Source organism: Chiloscyllium plagiosum, chromosome 2 (assembly GCF_004010195.1).
Source record: "Chiloscyllium plagiosum isolate BGI_BamShark_2017 chromosome 2, ASM401019v2, whole genome shotgun sequence".
Classification (NCBI taxonomy): Eukaryota; Metazoa; Chordata; class Chondrichthyes; order Orectolobiformes; family Hemiscylliidae; genus Chiloscyllium; species Chiloscyllium plagiosum.
This window is the reverse complement of record NC_057711.1, coordinates 14,049,669-14,070,384: the sequence shown is the minus strand read 5'-3', so window position 1 is coordinate 14,070,384 and position 20,716 is coordinate 14,049,669. Positions and strand designations below refer to the sequence as shown.

The following is a 20,716-nucleotide window of genomic DNA, read 5'->3' as shown; positions in this document are numbered from 1 at the left end:
CCCCGCCGAAGCGCAACCCACCCATACTCCTACATTTATCCCTCACCTAACACGACGGGCAATTTAGCATGGCCAATTCACCTGACCTGCACATCTTTGGACTGTGGGAGGAAACCGGAGTACCTGGAGGAAACCCACGCAGACACGGGGAGAACGTGCAAACTCCACACAGTCAGTCACCTGAGGCGGGTATTGAACCCGGGTCTCTGGCGCTGTGAGGCAGCAGTGCTAACCACTGTGCCATCATGCCGCCCACTCTGGTTTATCAGACTGATTCCTAAGATGACAGGACTGACGTATGAAAAGAGAATGAATTGGTAAGGACTTTGTTCGATGGAGTTTAGAAGAATATGGGGAGATCTCATTGAAACCTATTCTAACAGGACTAGACAAGGTCATCACAGGTACCATATTCCTGGTGATGGGGGAATCCAGAACCAGGCATCACTGTCTAAGGAGAAAGTGAGGTCTGCAGATGCTGGAGATCAGAGCTGAAAATGTGTTGCTGGAAAAGCGCAGCAGGTCAAGCAGCATCCAAGGAACAGGAGAATCGACGTTTCGGGCATAAGCCCTTAAGGGCTTCCTGAAGAAGGGCTTATGCCCGAAACGTCGATTCTCCTGTTCCCTGGATGCTGCCTGACCTGCTGTGCTTTTCCAGCAACACATTTTCATCACTGTCTAAGGATATGGGGAAGGCCATTTAAGATTGAGATGAGGAAAAATTTTGTCATCCAGACAGCGGGGAGCCTGTGGACTGCTCTGCCACAGAAAGTAGTTGAGGCCTAAGCATTGAATATTTTTAAGAAGGAGATAAATGTCATTCTTCAGGATGAAAGGGTATGGGGAGAAAGCGGGAACAAGGCCCTGAACTGGATGATCAGCCGTGATCATTTGGAATGATGGAGTAGGCTCAAAGGGTAGAATGGCCTACTCCAGTCCCTATTTTTGATGTTTCTATGTTTCTGTTTCTTCATAATTTAACTACTGTTGGAGGCTTAATTTTGTTTGAAATTTGTCTGTCTATTATTTTTTCCTCTAAATCCCACTTTTCTTTCTCAACCTTTTCTTCCTATTTGCAATTTGAATCTCATTTATGCTTCTTGGGTTTGACTATTTGGGTTGAAGTACGAGGAGGCTCTGAGTTTCTGGTGTTGGAATGGCAGGTCCCAAGTAAGTGGCCAACCAATTTCCCCACATTAAAGCCCAAACAGAGACTGTTGTACAGTGCTGTAGGCAGGAGGAGGGCTCCAGCTACATGCAGGGTTAGAGGAGTCTGGATGTAGTACAGATGGTTTTATAAAGCCAAGGGAACTGTGGACTAGGGGAGAGAGCCAACAAAGCTCTTGAAGTTTCCCCAGAGTGGATTATCCTCCAATCTGGTGTACCATCTTTCACCCCACAACCTTTGATTGCTTTAGCCCTAAGAACTGTACCAATTTCCTTCTCGAAAACATTCAACGTTCTCACTCCAACTGCTTTCTGTGGCAGAGAATTCCACAGGCCCACCACTCTCTGGGTGAAGAAATTCTCTTCATCTCAGTCATAAATGGCCTATTCCCAATCCTTCAACTACAGCCTTACATTTTATCAGTGATATGTTGTGCCTACCTGCTATGGGCTGGAGAGTCCTAGCCCATCTCATAGTCATAGAGTCATTGAGATGTACAACACGGAAACAGACCCTTTGGTCCAACTCATCCATGCCGACCAGATATCCTAAATTAATCTAGTCCCATATGACAGCACTTGGCCCATATCCCTCTAAATCTTTCACATTAATAAACCCATCCAGATGCCTTTTAAAATTTGTAATTGTGCCAGCCTCCACCACTTCCACTGGCAGCTCATTCCATATGCACACCGCCCTCTGCATGAAAAAGTTGGTCTTTAGGTCCCTTTTAAATCTTTTCCCTCTCACCTTAAACCAATGCCTTCTAGTTCTGGACTTCCCCACCCCAGGGAAAAGACCTCGTCTATTTATCCTATGCATGCCCCTCATGATTTTATAAACTTCTATAAGATCATTCCTCAGCCTCTGGCTCTGCAGGGAAAACAGCCATAGCCTATTCAGCCTCTCCCAATTGCTCAAACCCAGCAACGTCCATGTAAATCTTTTCTGAACCTTTTCAAGTTTAACAACACGCTTTGGCGTCAGTGCTGAGCTGTCAGCTTTCTATTAAATCTGACAGCCACAAGGGGGCAGTATATCTTCCTTCACAAGATGGTGGCCTTTCTGCCATCCACTTGATTGGCTGAACCACAAAATTCGACCAGAGAACCTGCTGCACACACATGTATGTGGCTTCTGGCATTTCCTTCCGGTGTTGGGCTTTCTGCCTTGACAGTAAAATCCAAGGCTACTCCATCTTAGGGTGAGAATTAAATTATTGAGGAGCTCTGATTTTGCTCGCAAAACCTTCTCTCCTCCCCCACCATTGCAAGTGCCTCAGTGTTTCTGACACCTGCATCAGTGAGTGACCCACACTACCAATGGCAAAAATGTGGGCTCACTTACCTCTCTGAGAATTTTAAACCACAGACATTACAATTTTCATTTTTGTTGTCCATTAATAAGTTAAAGTTAAAAATCACACAACACCAGGTTATAGTCCAACAGGTTTATTTGGAAGCATTAGTTTTTGAAGCGCTGCTCCTTCATCCTATGCTTCCAAAAAAACCTGTTGGACTATAACCTGATGCTGTATGATTTTTACTTTTGTACAGTCCAACACTGACGCCTCCAAATCATGACTACGTTATGTATGTGGACATTGAAGGGACTGTTGCAATATCATTAAATGTCTGTAGATGGCGACCGTGAGAGTGATTGCCTCTTATTACCCTTTGCTGCCATCTGCAGCAACTGCAGAGTACTGGTACACTTTAAAATGCTCATCCTTTGACTGCTGGTGGGAGTCTATGAGGTGAATCTCTCTCTGGGCAGAAAAAACACACTTAGCTCATGCACATGAAAAGGATTTTAATACAACAACTAGCAATGTAATCATATGCTATAGATATCACCTGTAATTTGGTGGGAATTTGGAATGAATGGAGGGATATGGACCAAGGGTAGGCAGAAGGGATTAGTTAAATTTGGCATCATGTTCGACACAACATCATAGGCTGAAGAGCCCATTCCGGTGCTGTACTGTTCTAGATTCTATATTCTAATTTCATTTATTTTATCTATGCTGTCTTTCCCAATTTTCCCTGTAACTTTAAAATGCAGTACTGTCATTGCCTTAATTTCATCTTCCTTCTGCTGTCCACCACTCGTTGTTGAAGCTAAAGCAGCTGGCAAAATGTTGGAATCTATTGGCTGAAAATTAGTGGCAAGAGCTCCATTTTGAAGCCATTAAGTCTATCAATCATTTCATTGTTGATCAGTTTGCCATTATCTTTAATTATGATAACATAATTCATCTGTTTCCATGATGCATGCATGTAGGCACATTTAGTTACCACTTTCAAAGTAAACAGTTTTTTTTTAAACAAGGTTAGTACACATTTAAAGTACTGGGTATGATCTCTCTCACACACACAAATACACATTAAAACACATGTGCCTCACAGTGCCAGGGATCCGGAATCAATTCCAGCCTTGGGCAAATCTCCATGTGGAGTTTGTATATTCTCCCCGTGCTGGTTGAGTCTACTCCAGGTGCTATGGTTTCTTCCCACAGTCCAAAGATGTACAGGTTAGGTGGATTGACCATTGCAAATGAAGGGTTATAAGGATAGGGTAGAGGAGTGTGTCTGGGTGGGACCATCTTTGGGGATGTTGGTGTGGACTTGATGAGCCAAATGGCCGGTAGAGATTCTATGACTGAGTGAATGGCACTGGAAGAACAAAGGTTATACTCATTTGTGAGCGATGACAGGTCATAGAAGCAGACTTAGATCATTCAACTATTGGAGCCTGTTTCAATCATTTAATCGTATCATGGTATACCTTTGCCTTCATTGCTACAATCCCTCTTGGCTCTGTGACCTAAAATGCCCATGTCTAACCAAAACCTGCGAAGCCTGACATCGGCATTTCCTATTGTCCCCTAGCTTAATGGGAGACAGAATTCCAGTGTTCTACTAGCCTTTGTCAGAAGAAGTGCTAACTGAATTTGCATAATGCCCTCATTTTCTGAACTCCTTAGCCATAGAAAATAGCTTCTCTGCACCTACCCTATCACATTCTTTCCCATCTCTGTTGTTAACAATGGCTTGGTGGCTCTCCTGTTGGCTTTGAGTCATAGTTCTAAGCCTCAGTGACAGAATTTCACCCTAAGACCTGTTCTCCCATCTCTCCTGATCACACCATTTAGTCCAGGTTTACATCCCCATTCATATGTGTACATATGAACAGTATTATGCAGTGGCCAATTATATTTTTACAATCACAGGATGTAGGCAATATTGGCCAGACCAGTACTTATTGGCTATCTCAAATTGTCCTTCAGAAGAGGATGGTGAACCAACTTCTTTGAATCATTCTAGGCTGTGTGGTGTAGGATCATCCTCAGTGCTGTCAGGGAATAAGGTCCAGGGGTTTTACTGAATGAATGAATAGCGATGTAGTTCCAAGTTAAGGGAAAGTGATGTCCTAGTGGTATTATCACTGGACTGTTAGTCTAGAGATTCAGATAATGTTCTGAGGACCTGGGTTCAAATCCTGCTACGGCAGATGGTAGAATTTGAATGTAATAAAAATCTGGAATTACGAATCTAAAGACAACAGTGAAACCATTGACAATTATTGGGGGAAAACCCATCTGGTTCACTAATATCCTTTAGAGAAGGAACCTGCCATCCTTACCTGGTCTGGCCTCCATGTGACTCCAGAGCCCTGGGCAATTAGGGATGCTGCCTAGATGGGGACGCCCTCATCCCATGAATGAAGAGAGACAGGATGGCGAGAGGGTTAGAAGGGAACTTGCAAGTGGTAGTATTGACTCTAAGCTCTGGACTGCAGGCTGCGGGCATGCATGGTGATTGGTGTTGGCATGCCAACTACAGCATTAACCTCCAGTTCTGGAAGTCGCTGCCAAGCATGGACCTCTAGTAAAGCTGGAAAGGAAGATGAAAGGTAATGTTAATGAAGATTAGAGGGAATACTGGTTCTCATGTTCCTGCTGCCCTTGCCTTTCTAAGTGGCAGAGTTGGTGGGTTTAGAATGTACTGTCAGAGGAAGCTGGGATGAATTGCTGCAGTGCAAGTTGTAGATGGTATCCTCTGCTGCCACTGTGCATTGGTGATAGAAGGAGTAAACATTGAAGGTCATTCCCTTTTATATTCTCCTCTTGCTTCATGATTCCTAACTGGCCTGATATTCTGGGACATCTGTTCAGGGTCTTTCCCCCAATCTACAAAGGCCTCCTCATTCTTTATCCCTTCGAACTTACCAAGCAATCCGTTTTTCCTACGTGAAGCCCTTTGGGGTGTTCCAATAGTACGGTTACTATATAAATGCCACCTGTTTGTGATGAATGGATAATCTTGGTGATATCTTAATTCACTGCTGAGATTAGGGAATATTTTTCAAATAATTGGAACTGTTGTAAACTCAATTTAGCAGTGAACTCAGTAGGCATTTAAATGCATAAAAAATGAATAACACATTTGCAAACAATTAGGGAATAGGCTAAAGGGCAAGAAGATGATCTTCCTTCACACTGTGGTGTTTAAATGTCGTTCTAATGCACATTAAATGACATTTGAAGCAACCTGGTGCAGTCAGCCGTCAGACTAATGGATCAAATCTATTCATTTCACACAGATCCTTGTGATGAGGACTGGGAGTCTGTGATAGCTGCGTTTTCTCCCTCTCCCAGACTGTGACTTTCAAGCTCTGATGCTCACAGATTCCTGGAGCTCCCTCAGGTCTGGGGATGAACAGTAGTCATTTACAGGGTTCGTGGAAGCAGCGTTACTTCTGACTGGGTTAGCTGCAGATGGCAAAGATGCACTGGAAGAAGAAACCTTGTGCTCAGCAGTGAACGGCTTTCCTGCCAGATCATAGGAACATAGAGGGCCACTTTGCTCCTGGGCTCGATCATTCATTCAATTAAATCATGTTGGCTTTATATCATAGCTCCATACTCTTGCTTTGACATTTTTTTTATTGCTGGCTTAATATAAAACTATCAATCTCCATTTCTCCAGCTGTAATAACATTTTTGAGGTTAACTCCAGATTTACACTATCTTTTATGTGCAGAAACCTTTCTGAATATTGCCTCCAAATGGACTGGTTCCAGCTTTAAGGTTACACCCTTTAGTTATATACGCTCACATGAGAGGAAATACTTTCTTTCTCTCTCTATTCTATTTGTTTCTTCCATGATGTTAAGCACCTCAAGGTAACCATTCCTGTGTCTTCCATACCCAAGCCCAGAAGCACAAGCTGCATCCCTCCATCATAGAGTCAGAAGTGGGGATGTTCACCGATGGTTGTACAATGTTTGACACCATTCGCAGCTCCTCAGATACTGAAGCAATCCATGTTTAAATACAACAAAAACTGGACAATATCCAAGCTTGGGCTGACAAAGTGGCAAGGAACATTTGCACTACACAAATGCCACACAATGTCTAAGAACAGGAATCTAACCACGGCTCCTTGACATTCAATGGTGTTATCATCACTGAATGCCTCCACACTATCAACATCCTGGGGTTATCATTGACCAGAAATTCAACCGAACTCACTACATCAATCCAATGGCTACAAGAACAGTTCAAAGGCGAGGAATACTGCAGTGAATAACTCACCTCCTGATTCCCCAAAGACTGTCCACCATCAACAAGGCATAAGTCAAATGGAATACTCCCCACTTGCCTGGATGAATGCAGCTCCAACAACACTCAAGAAACTTGAAAATATCCAGGATATGTGGTGCCAATCAAGTCCACTTGATTGGCACCACATCCACAAACATCCACTCCCTCCACCATCAATGCTCAGTAGCAACAGAGTGTATTATGTACAAGATGCACCAAATATCATTAGACAACACCTTCCAAACTGATGATCACTTCCATATAGAAGGACAAGGGCACAGCAGATATATGAGAACACCACCGCCTCGTAGCCAATTACTACCCTGACTTGGAAATATATTGCTGTTCTTTCATCGTTGCTGGGTCAATATCCTGGAATTCCCTCCCTAACGGCATTGTAGATCAATGCACAACATGTGGACTGCAGTGGTTCAAGAAGGCAGCTCACCACCACCTTCTAAAGGGCAATAGAGATGGACAGAAAATGCTCATCAGCCAACGACACCCATGTCCCACTATGGAATGAATAAAGAAAAGGTCTCTGCCGCCTGTCCCCATAATTCAATCCTTTTACCCCATTATCCCCATTATCATGATGGTGAATATTATGCTTCCCCTTCTCCAAAGATAAAATATCCTTCCTGCAGAATTGCCACAGCATTCTTGTTGGCATCTAACCGGAGCTTGATGCATCAGATACAAATCTCCACTTCTTTATATTCCAGCTCGTATAAGATGATTCTTTCAATTTTTTAAATCAATTTTTTGTACCCATCAACCAGCTTTAATTGATCAAATTTAAATTTACATCAAATTTCTATTTTCTTCCACATTCCCTACCTTCCCATTTATATTAGAGAATAGAACAGAATACCTACAGTGTGGAAACAGGCCCCAGTCCAACAAGTCCACACCGACCCTTCAAAGCATGACCCATCCAGACTCATTCCCTCTACCTTATATTTACCCCTGACTAATGCACCTTCTCTACACATCCCTGGACACGATGGGCAATTGAACATAGCCAATTCACCTCACCTGCACATCTTTTGACTGTGGGAGGAAACCGGAGCAAACCCACGCAGACACAGGAAGAATGTGCAAACTCTACACAGACAGTCACCCGAGGCTGGAATCAAACCTGGGCCCCTGGCCCTGTGATGTAGCAGTGCTAACCACTGAGCCTCTATACCGTCCCATACCAGTAATTTCCTACCGTTTGTTAATGGGATGTTGCTGACTAGGCCAACATTTATTTCCTAACCCTACTTGTCCAATGAGCAGTTAAGAGTCAGTCACATTGCTGTAGGTCTGGAGTTACATGTCAGTCAGACCAGGTAAGGATGGCAGATTTCTCTCCATGAAGGACATTAGTGAACCAGTTGTTTTTTTGAGAAAACAGAAAAATCAAATCAGCAGTGGCTTACCATTAGATTAGCAATTTAATTCCAGCTTATTTTCCATATTGAATTCAAATTTACAATCTGACATGATGAGATTTGCACCTATGCCTCAGACCATTTACCTGGAGTTCTGAATTATTAAGCCAGCGATATTATCATGACACCAACACCCCTTATTGGAATGTCCTCTTCCAGTCTGAGTTAGCTCATAATTTCGGTAATAGTATGGGTCCTTCCCATTGTCAAAAACCTGCTAGCTGGTTCCAAATTCAGGACGCTTTTGGAAAATGAGAATTGCAGACAGAAATGGAGAACAGAAAGTCATAAAGAAGTGTCACATGGAGACTCTCACAGTAAATTCCTTTGGCTGCTTCTAACAGGGCCACCAGAGGATCATGCAAATTAGAGAATGAACTAAAACATGGTCTCAGAGAACGGTTTAAATGAGAGGCTTGCTTTCAGAAATACTTCTAATCAAACTTCTCAAAGATGCTATGATCTGGAACAGATGGGACTTGGCCCAGAAGTAAGGATGTTACCACTATAACACAAGACACTTCGACTTACATTCTCTTTCATAATGTCAGAACATTCCAAAGCACTTCATTAACTATCAAGCAATTTACAAATACAATTATTGTTGCAATGTAAGGAAACACAGCAATCAATCTGTAAACAGCAAGCCATCAAAGTTAGAATGTGCTCATTTTGATATATTTAGCGATGTCAGCTGAGTGTTAACTATTGGATAGGACACTGGGGAGGACTCCCTCCTGCTCTTCTTCAAGATAGGTATAATGGGATCTTTTATAGTCGTCTCTGAGGATTGATGGGACCATGACCTTCTGAAAAGGTTGCACCTCTGACAGTGCAGCACTCTCTCAATAAAGGATTGAAAATATCAACTTGGGTTATTTCATTAGGTCTCAAAGCGAGGAACTAAATCCTATGACATTCTGACTGAGAGATGACAGTGCTGCCACCCAAGGTGTGTGTGTGTGTGTGTGTGTGTGTGTGTGTGTGGTGTGTGTGTGTGTGTGTGTGTGTGTGTTGATGTGACAATGTGATGTGACTGTGATTTGTGGTTAATAGTGACTTCAAGCACCAGCACATGGGGTGCCAATCTGTCTTTCCTCGTACTCACTTCTCCCCAGGCGGCGGGCGAGGGTTCCACAGGAGGGTAGTACTTGGGCAGGTCCCAGGCCACTTCTGTCATGAACCACTTGAAGTCCTTGCATTTCAGGTGCTTCCGTAACATTTTCTGGGCGGTGAGGTCTCCAGTGGAGAGGTGCCGGTACTCGGGTCTCCGCTGGTAGATGTATTCTGCATATTCGTCCATCCAGGTCTCTGCCACTCGCTTCAAATTCTAAGAACAATGGTAAAAAAATCCAGTTACCATCCTGGCATTATAAGGTTCATGTAAACTGCTTAACTGTGTATTTAAGAGATCAATCTTCATGTTGTCTATGTAATAGAAGTTTGCTGTAAATGGAAGCCATTCAATCCATCCTACAGGCATGGGTTCTTTGTAAGATCTATTCAACTATTTCCAATGCTCCTACTCTTTCCCTATTGCCTTCAAATTTGTCTTTCACAAATATTTACAAATGTACACATTTTCAGCAGGAGCCAGGCATTCGAACAATTGAAAATTGAATCTGTTTCCACTATCATTTTAGACAGCACATGGGGGCTCATAGCACTAGGGACCAGGTTCGATTCTACCTTCGGGTGACTGTCTGTGTGGAGTTTGTACATTCTCACCGTGTCTGCGTGGGTTTCCTCCGGGTGCTCTGGTTTCCTTCCACAGTCCAAAGATGTGCAGGTTAGGTAGGTTGGCCATGCTAAATTGCCCGTAGTGTCCCAGGGATGTGCAAGCCACGTAGATTAGCCATGGAGAATGCAGGGTTACAGGCATAGGGGAGGGGGTAGGCCCTGAGTGGGATGCTCTTCGAGGGGTCGGTGTGGATTTGATGGGCTGAATGGCCTGCTTCCACACTGTGGGATTTCTATAATTCTATTAAAAACAAGTTACTAGATGGTGGAGGCGCCAGTGTTGGACTGGGGTGGACAAAGTCAGAAGTCACTTGACACCAGGTTATAGTCCAACAGGTTTATTTGAAATCACAAGCTTTTGAAGTGCTGCTCCTTCATTAGTCACACTTCATCTGATGAAGGTACAGTTCTTCAAAATCTTGTGATTCAAATAAACATATTGGACTTTAACCTGGAGTTATCTGACTTGTAACAATTTACTGAATAAAGCATATCTTCACTTGCCCCAGTTCTTTACTGATGCCCCTGTTGTCCCAGTAAAAGCTGTTTTTCCTCGCCTGTTCCATTAAAGACACTTGTAAGTTTGAACATCTCTGTTAAGTATTTAGAAGTGAGTTTACTATAGTGAACTGCAGTTTACAAGAGCGGTTACAGTGATGAGAAGCCTCAGTTACGAAAATAGATTGGAAGCATTGAAACTGTTTTTATTGGACAGAAGATGGCTAAAGGTGAGATAAGATCAAAATTTTCAAAATCAGGAAGGGTCAGGATGGGGTGGAGAGGGAGAAACCTTTCAGAACCCTGATGTTTCAAACCTCAATAAAAAAAATTGGGAATAAGGGTTTAGTGATTTAAAGTAAGTTTCAAAAGAAATGCAGCAGGGAGGAAACAAAAAATTCACGCTGTAAATAATTAGGGTTTGGAATGTACAATGCACTACCTGGAAGTGTAGTTGAGGCAGGTTCAGGCATTGAAGAGGGAAATAGGTGATTATGTAAATAGAATCAATGTGCACGGTTATGGGGTAAAGGAAGGAGAATGGCACTAAGTCATAATGCTCATGTGGTGAGCTGCGATGGGTGTGATGGATCAAATGGCCATAACAGTTCTGTGAGTGGGCAATAGAGAGCTATGCAACACTGTTCTAAATGTCAAGGAGAGGTTTGGGTCAGGGGAGGGGAGGGAAGGTGCACAGACAGAACATGTTTTCGATGATTGGAAGACATTTGAGAATGGCTGGGCAAGTGGAGGTGCTGCCGAATCCAATGCCAGGATATCACTGTCATTTTTGTTTTTCTTGCTCCATTTCCTGCCCCACTGAACAGCCAGCTGCTAGGCAGGGAGGAGGCTGTAGCCATTGATGACGGCCCCAGTAAACAAGCAGCATTGTGCGTTTTGAGGGGTTCAGTAAATCAGACCAGCAATTGGAAGGCATTGGAGACAGAGAAACACCGCAAGGTGGACCACCCACTTACAACAGAAGAATTGCTTGAAGGGCTGGAGGGAGCTCAAATTCTCCTCTCAACTCACAAGCAATGCTGGATAAAATGTATAAAGGTTAGGGATGGGGCTTACAGCCTTGATAGTTGAATGTGCGGCCAATAAATTAGGAACGTTATAAATTAGGAATGCTCCCGAGGTTGCTATGAAGAACTCAATTCTCAGAGGTTTGCAGAGACAGAGGAGATTGAAGAGATGAGGACATGCTATGATATTGCGTAAACTAACCTGCTGCATTCAGTCAGTCACATCTCCCTTGAGATGCTAGATTTTCTCAACAGCTTGGAACATCTGAGCTCCCAGAAAATCTGAGCCTCATCAACATATAATCATGAGGGGCCCACCTCTTCCTGGAGGGTTCGTCAGATGCTTTTAAACTCAAAGGGGTGAAAATGAAAGCGGTGATTATTTGGAACAATTTACAACTAACGTGACTGCAGGCCCCTCCCACCTTTCTTTGGGAGATGATAATTCTGACAATTATCATGCAACAATGTCCACTGACTGCAATGACTTGCAGTGAATTTATTGGAGAAGGTTCAGCTGACCACATTAGAGACCATCTCCAATTCCTTTTCATTTTGAACTAGAGCCTCAGATTAGGGTTAGGTTTACGGTTGGGGATAGGCTTAGGGCTAGGGTTAGGGTTAGAGTTAGAGTTAGGGTTAGGGTTAGGGTTAGGGTTAGGGCTAGAGTTAGGATTAGGATTTGGATGAGGGTTAAGGTTAGGGTTAGGGTTGGGGCTAGGGTTAGAGCAAGAGTTAGGCTTAGGTTTTGGGTTAGGGTTGGGATTGGGTTAGAGTTCGGAGGCAACTGGAAGCTCTTTCATAACAGACGTAGCTGGACTTGCATAGAACACACTATTTCAGCTCCCTTGTAAAGCCCAAAACAGCAACAGACTGCATTTGTGGAATGCCTTTAGCACTATAAAATTTCTCAACACTGATTCCTGGGATCACAATACTGATCTTTGAAGAGAATCTGGATTGTTTAGGATTATATTCAGAGTTTAGAAGAATGTGCAGGGATCTCATAGAAACCTCTAAAATTCAAACTGAACAGGAGAGGAGAAATGTAGGAATGTTGTTCCTGATAATTGGAGAGTTCAGAACAAGGGATCACAGTCTATGGATACAGGGTAGGCCATTTAGGACTGGAATAAAAAATTCCTCATCAGGTTGGTGGTGAACCTTTGTAACTCTGCCACAGAAGGTGGTTGAGAGTATAATGTTGAAAGTTTTCACGAAGGACACACATCTAGTTATTAGGGATAAAGGGATCCAGAGGTATGCGGTGAAAGCAGGTACACAGTTGGGTGATCAGCCATAATCAATTTGAATTGAGGAGCTAGCTCAAAGTGCCGAATGGCCTTCCATTATTCCTTTTTTGTTTCTAAATGGACTGTAGCGGTTCAAGAAGGCAGCTCACCAACGCCTCCTCTGGGACAATAAATGCTGGCCCAGCCAGCGATGCCGACATCCCATGAGTGAATAAAGGGAGGCTTTGGTCGAATATTTACTTTCCTGCCTTATCTCTGCATCCTTAAATTTCCATAGTATCCAAACTATTATTCTTGACACCTTCGTCAATGCCTTGTAATCAAAACCTCACAGTGTTAAACACGTAGGTTTGGTTGTGTGGCCATTGTTTTAGCACAGAACAGAGCTTGGTTGATAGCAGGGTAGTATTGAAGTAAACAAGTGGACGCTGGGCATTAACACAGTGTTGTACATTAATTCATCGCGTGACAAGTTGGCAGGAGTTGCAGATGCCCTGGCAATATCATGCTGAGCAGTGTTGCTTGTAACATGTTTTCCTTATTGATTACCACATGATGTGTAAATTACCTCTGCACCTTCGCAGTTTTCACACCCAGCAGCTCCTGTCCACATATAAACACATATAATTTCTTCTGTCGACTGTGGCGATTAACTTGTTACTCCCATGTAATTAAAGTGACTCAAAGTGCATTACTAGTACTGAATAATTTACAACCAATTATGATCCTTTTAAATTTTAATTCAAGGCAGCTGCATGGCGGCCATCAGACTTTGTGCAGTTGTTTAATGAGAGACTCGCCCCTTGTTTTCTCTCTGTCTTTCTCTAGAAACCTGCACCACAGTGTGGTGGTAGGTTGATAGGGACACCTTGATGTTTGCAGAATGGGATGGATTTCAGACACCGCCAGAAGGGCCTGGCATTGAGTTGATTTGTCAGCATGGAGAGAACGCTGTTCCTGGACAGCATTTATTTAATGATGGGACAATACAGACAGCAGAAGATACTTCCATCTGACTCTAACTTAATCATAAAACTGCATTTGGAAAGTTTCCACGTCTGTCTCTCTCTCTCTCTTTATTGGGTGACGAGGGCAAAATTGGACTTGAATTTGCTGCCAAGGAAACAGCAAGTTTAATAATGCCATCACTGATGCGTCAAATGTCCAGTGACATGTGGCAAGGGCAAGAAATCGCACAAGTTAGGAAGACACACAATGGTGAAGAAGTTATACCTGATCTGCCAGTGCTCCTATGATGATGGCAAAGGTGACCAAAATGGGCCTTCCTGACGTGTCTACCTAAGATTTACTCTGAGTCCCATATCCTAGCCTCCCACCTGAAGCGCAATAAAATCTCACCTAGAGATCACTCCAGAGGCTTGCGGCTGGATTTTGTGACAGAGTTAGAGTCAGGCTAGAAGTCAAGTGAGGCAGCAAATGAGCACGGCTGCATTGGTTAGTCAATGCTTTGCTGCCGCCGTGTAATTGCCCTGGAGGTGCACTCTCAGAGAGTTGTTTTCATTAGTTTCTGGGATGTGGGCATCCCTGGCTAGGGGAGCATTTATTGCCCATTGCTAATTACCTTTGTGAAAGTGGAGGTGAGCGGCATTCTTGAATCAGCTGCAGTCTATGTGGTGTAGATATACCGAACGTGCTGTGAGGAAGGGAATTCCAGGGTTTCAACCCAATGACAGAGAAGGAATGGCCGATATATTTCCAAGTCAGGTTAGTAAGTGGCTTAGAGACAAGCCTGGTGGTGTAGTGTTCCCTTGTAACTGCCCTTGACCTTCTCAATGATACAGGTCATGAGTTTGGAAGGTGCTGTCCGAGGGGTTTTGGTGAATTGTTTAGCCATACGTCCAGCAATGGTAGTTAGATAATTGCTCAGTTTGGAGCACTTGGAGATAGGTTGAGGCCAATTGAACCTTCATGGTATCAGACTGGCACAACTCCTTGCCTGGATGGCTTCCCAGGGCCAAGCTATAGAGCCATATAAATGTACAGGAGCAGGAGCAGGGCACCAGATTCCTTGAACCTAATGCAATAAAATCATGACTGACATAATTACCCTACCCTTGAAAATCTTTCACCCCCTCGCTTATCAACAATTTATCTTGCCTTAATAGTCAAAGACCTTGCTTCCATTGTGTTCTGCAGAAGAGGAGTTCCAAATATGTACAACCTTCCGTAAGAAAAAAGACATTCTTCTAACTCTGCCTGAAATGAGTGACTCCTTATTTTTAAATTATGTCCCCGATTCTAGATTCTCTAACAAGAAGAAGCACCCTTTTCACATCCACTCTATCAAGACCTCTTTAAACAAGTTGCTTTAATATAAACTCTAATTTAATGTAACATAAAGTTTAGACTTATAAACGCTAATGGATACAAGCCAAGCCTGTCCAACCTTTCCTTATTAGGTAATTTGTCATTTCAAGTATTTAACCCTTAAATTTCACATAAATTGCCTCAAATGCACTTCCTAACTAAGGAGACTCCAATACTATCCATGGTGGTCCAGATATGGTTTCACCTGTGTCCTGTACAAATGAAGTTTAACCTCCCTTGATGGTACCAAATACCCCATATTAACTTATAAACATTTTATTAATATTCCTAATTACCTGTTTCCCTTTCCACAGATGCTGCTAGACTTGCTGAGTTCCCTCTACTGTTCTCTGCATTGGTTTCAAATTTGCAGCCTCTGTAGTATTTTGCCTTTATTCTCTTAGAGCATATGTCTGGGTAGGTGGGACCTGAACCCAAACTATCTGACTCAGAGGTATGAATGCTACCCACTCAGCCATAAGAGCCCTTTCAAGTCAGATATATAGTTTGTAAAATGCTGAGGTCCCAGCCATGATCCCTGTGCCACACCACTCGTTACATCTGTTGGCTAGGCAACCTTTTATCATGCCATATTTTACCCTGTACACTATAAATTTGCACTTTCTACAACAACCTTTAATGTGGCTCCTTATCTAAGTACAGTATATCAACTGGCTTTCCTCTATCCACAGCACATGTTACTTCCTCAAAGAGCACCTTAAAATGATTAAACATTATTTCCCTTTCACAGAACCATTTTGACTATGTCTAATGACCATGAACTTTTCTAAGTGCCCTGCTATAACATTGCTAATAATAGTTCTGAACATCTTTTCTGAGGTGTGTCAGACATTGCTTGTAGCTTCTTGCCTTTTCTCTTTCTTGTTTCTTGAATAAAGTAGCTACATTCACTATACTCCAATGGAATTGCGGAATCAAGGGAATTTTTAGAAAATTAGAAACCAAAGTATCAACTACCTCATGAGCCACATTTAAGACCCGAGAATCTAGTCCATTAGGACTTGGGGACTTGTCAGCCCGAAGCTCAAACAATTTGCTCATCCAGACCCTCTATCATTGGTCCCATGAATGGGCTGGAAAAGGCTGCATCGTTGGGCAAACTCATGGGTCTGGGTGGGTTGCTTTTCACCATTTTGTTGCAGGTTCAGCAGGTTGAATGGCCTCTTCCCATGCTGTAGGGATTCTGTGGGCTGTAGTGCAGTACTGAGGGAGTCCTGCACTATCAGAGGTACTACTTAAATCTGATGAATTATTGAATTGAGGCACTGTCTGCTGTCATTCTGCAAGATGTGAAAATCCCCACAGCCCGATTCAGTAAAAAGTTGGGGGGGAGGGGAAATCGTGTGGACAGTTTCCCTGGTAATCATTTTGCCATTACTGCTTATGGGAGCTTGCGGGGCACATATGTATGCTACATTTCCCATATTACCACACAGACTTGCACTGAATGACATTTCATCAGCTGTAAGGTGCTTTCAGATATTCTGAGGACGTGAAATGTGACGCAAATGAAAATGATTTCTTTTCTTCTTTCAACTCTTGACAGAAAGGAATAACAACATTCAGCATCTGATTCACACAGGTCAAAAGCAAAGCAAAATTTGCAACCCAAGAAGCAGTAACATTAGCGATGAACATGGTCAGAGCAACATCAGAGATTGACACTTGGAACAAAAAAAAGACATCTAATAGTAGGGTTGGAAAACATTACTGAGCGACAAAGTTTCAAAATATCTTCAAAAGGTGGCTTTTATCAGCACTATCATGTATCGTAACTGCTGTCAGAGAACAGGGCAATCATTGGTAGTGGATGAGTGGACGGTAATAGATTGGAGCGGAAGGAAAATTTATGCATGACACCATGTCTATGTTAAGAGCATTATCTTTTGATTGTGATATGGTCCCAGCTGTTGGTAATACTGGACAAGTCCCAGAATGAAACCTGTCTGAATAGACCACAATTTTATTTTTCTTTTTGCAAGGTCAGTTCCTGAGACTGCTGATCAACTTTTAACAAAAGAACTTAGAAGACCATTACTCAAAATAATTAAGAATGAGCTGTTGAAGTGATCTAATTACAACATCAGAAAGAAAGGCTGATCCCTTGTTATCCCAGCAATAATCTTATAGACACTCAAAGGGGAGGCGATGGTCTTGTGATACTATTGCTGGATTGTTAATCCAGAGATGAGAGGGTGATGCTGGAAAAGCACAGCAGGCCAGGCAGCATTCCAGTCGCAGGAGAATTGATGTTACAGGCTTAAGCCCTTCATCAGGAGTGTGTTGATCCAGAGACCCAGGTAACGTCCTGAGGTTCGGGGTTTGAGTCCTGCTATGGAAGATGGTGGAATTTGAAGTCAGTAAAAACCTGGAATTAAGATGATTATAAAACTATTGCGAATTGTCAGAAAAACCCATCTGGTTCACTAATATCCTTCTGGGAAGGAAAGTGCCATCCTTACCTAGTCAGGCCTACAGATCCACAGCAATGTGGTGACTCTTAAATGCCCTCTGGGCAAATAGAGATGGGTAATAAATGCTGGCCTAGTCAGTGACACCCACATTCCATACATGAATTAAAAAACATCAGTGAACAGTCAGCCTCAACTTCACATTATAAATTCAGCTGGCTTGAATCTAATTTCCTTTGCCCCTTGTGGTCTCTGCACCAAAACAGACTAAAGGGGATAGAGTAAAGGGAGAGCCAGTTTTTGTTTGCTTCTTTATTTTTGTTTTTTTCCCCAGAATATTAGGGTTTTTATTTTTGTTTAGCAAAATTCAAGGAGATTTTATTTTTTATTTTGAAATAGTAGAGTGGGTTTTATAGACAATAGACAATAGACAATAGGTGCAGGAGTAGGCCATTCTGCCCTTCAAGCCTGCACCACCATTCAATATGATCATGGCTGATCATCCTTAATCAGTATCCTCTTCCTGCCTTATCTCCATAACCCTTGATTCCACTATCCTTGAGAGCTCTATCCAACTCTTTCTTAAATGAATCCAGAGACTGGGCCTCCACTGCCTCTGGGGCAGAGCATTTCACACAGCCACCACTCTCTGGGTGAAGAAGTTTCTCCTCATCTCTGTCCTAAATGGTCTACACCGTAATTTTAAGCTGTGTCCTCTGGTTCGGCACTCACCCATCAGCGGAAACATGTTTCCTGCTTCCAGCTTGTCCAATCCTTTAATAATCTTATACGTCTCAATCAGATCCCCTCTCCGTCTTCTAAACTCAAGGATATACAAGCCCAGTCGCTCCAGTCTTTCAGCGTAAGGTAGTCCTGCCATTGCAGGAATTGACCCCGTCAACCTATGCTGCACTCCCTCAATAGCCAGAATGTCTTTCCTCAAATTTAGAGACCAGAACTGCACACAATACTCCAGGTGTGGTCTCACCAGGGCCCTGTACAGGTGCAGAAGAACCTCTTTGCTTCTACACTCAATCCCTCTTGTTATGAAGGCCAGCATGTTATTAGCCTTCTTCACTACCTGCTGTACCGACATGCTTACCTTCATTGACTGGTGTATAAGAACACCCAGATCTCTCTGTACTGTCCCATTACCTAAATTGATTCCATTTAGGTAGTAATCTGCCTTCCTGTTCTTGCCACCAAAGTGGATAACCATACATTTATCCACATTAAACTGCATCTGCCATGTATCTGACCACTCACCTAACCTGTCCAGGTCACCCTGTAATCTCCTAACATCCTCCTCACATTTCACCCTGCCACCCAGCTTAGTATCTTCAGCAAATTTGTTAATGTTATAACTAATACCATCTTCTATATCATTAATATATATTGTAAAAAGCTGCGGTCCTAGCACTGATCCCTGCAGTACCCCAGAGTCACTGCCTGCCATTCCAAAATGGAGCCGTTTATCACTACTCTTTGTTTCCTGTCAGCCACCCAACTTTCAATCCAAGTTAGTAATTTGCCCCCAACACCATGCGCCCTAATTTTCTCACTAGCCTCCTATGTGGGATTTTATCAAAAGCTTTCTGAAAGTCCAGGTACACTACATCTACTGGATCTCCCTCGTCCATCTTCAGAGTTACATCCTCAAAAAATTCCAAAAGATTAGTCAAGCATGATTTCCCCTTCATAAATCCATGCTGACTCTGACCTATCCTGTTACTACTGTCCAGATGTGTCGTAATTTCATCCTTTATAATAGACTCCAGCATCTTTCCCACCACTGAGGTCAGATGAACTGGTCTATAATTTCCTGCTTTCTCTCTCCCACCTTTCTTAAAAAGTGGTACAACATTAGCCACCCTCCAATCCACTGGAACTGATCCCAAATATATCGAACTCTGGAAAATAATCACCAACGCATCCACGATTTCTCGAGCCACCTCTTTCAGTACCCTGGGATGTAGACTATCAGGCCCTGGGGACTTATTAACCTTCAGACCTAACAGTCTCTCCAACACCAATTCCTGGCAAATATAAATTCCCTTAAGTTTAGGTCCTTCAGCCACTGTTACCTCAGGGAGATTGCTTGTGTCCTCCCCAGTGAACACAGATCTGAAGTACCAATTCAACTCTTCTGCCATTTCTTTGTTCTATGTTATACTTTTTCTCTTTTAACTTTATATATTTCTTAACTACCCTCGTCAGCCACGGCCACCCATGCCTCCTCCTAGGATCTTTCTTCCTTTTTGGAATGAACTGATCCTGCAACTGCTGCATTGTACACAGAAATATCTGCCATTGTTCCTCCACTGTCATCCCTGCTAAGGTATTGCACCATTGAGCTTTGGCTAGCTCCTCCCTCATAGCTCCATAGTTCCCTTTATTCAACAGAAATATTGTCACTTCCAATTGTACCCTCTCTCTCTCAAATTGCAGATTGAAGCTTATTGTATTATGGTCACTACTTCCCAATGGCTCCTTCACTTCGCGGTCCCTGATCAATGCTGGTTCGTTGCACATTACCAGATCCAGAATTGCCTTCTCCCTGGTCAGCTCCAGCACCAGCTGTTCTAAGAATCCATCTCAGAGGCACTCCACAAAGTCTTTTTCTTGAGGTCCAATACCATCCTGATTCTCCCAGTTTACCTGCATATTGAAATCCCCCATAACAACTGTAGTAACATCTTTGCGACAGGCCAATTTCAGCTCCTGATTCAACTTACATCCGACATCCAGACTACTATTTGGTGGCCTGTAGATAACTCCCAAGAGGGTCTTTTTACCCTTGGAATTTCTCAGCTCTATCCATACCGACTCTACATCCCCAGATTCTAGGTCCCCCCGCGCAAGGGACTGAATATCATCCCTTACCAACATGGCCACCCCACCCCCTCTGCCCATCAGTCTGTCCTTACAATAGCACGTATAGCCTTGAATATTCATTTCCCAGGCCCTGTCCACTTGAAGCCACATCTCAGTTATCCCCACAATATCGTATCTGCCAATTTCCAATACAGCCTCAAGCTCATCCATCTTATGTCTAATGCTTCGTGCATTCATGTATAGTATTTTTAATTTGTTACTGCCCTCACCCTTCCCATCAACTCCTATTTCACTCAACCTTACAGCATGATCCCTTTGAGTTTTCTGCTGCCTCATTGGTATAGTTGTCTTTCTTGACTTCTCTTGTTCTAACTTTCCCTTCAATTT

The 20,716-nt window shown here is 43.0% G+C and overlaps 1 protein-coding gene across 1 annotated transcript in view; it reads right to left on the bottom strand.

The window, feature by feature from the left end:
• galntl6 (polypeptide N-acetylgalactosaminyltransferase like 6) overlaps positions 1-20,716 on the bottom strand; it is a 242,319-nt gene that overhangs the window by 109,921 nt on the left and 111,682 nt on the right. The window contains exon 6 of the mRNA XM_043674606.1: positions 9,324-9,545. Within this exon, the coding sequence (XP_043530541.1) occupies positions 9,324-9,545 (222 nt within the window). The remainder of the gene's footprint in view (positions 1-9,323; positions 9,546-20,716) is intronic.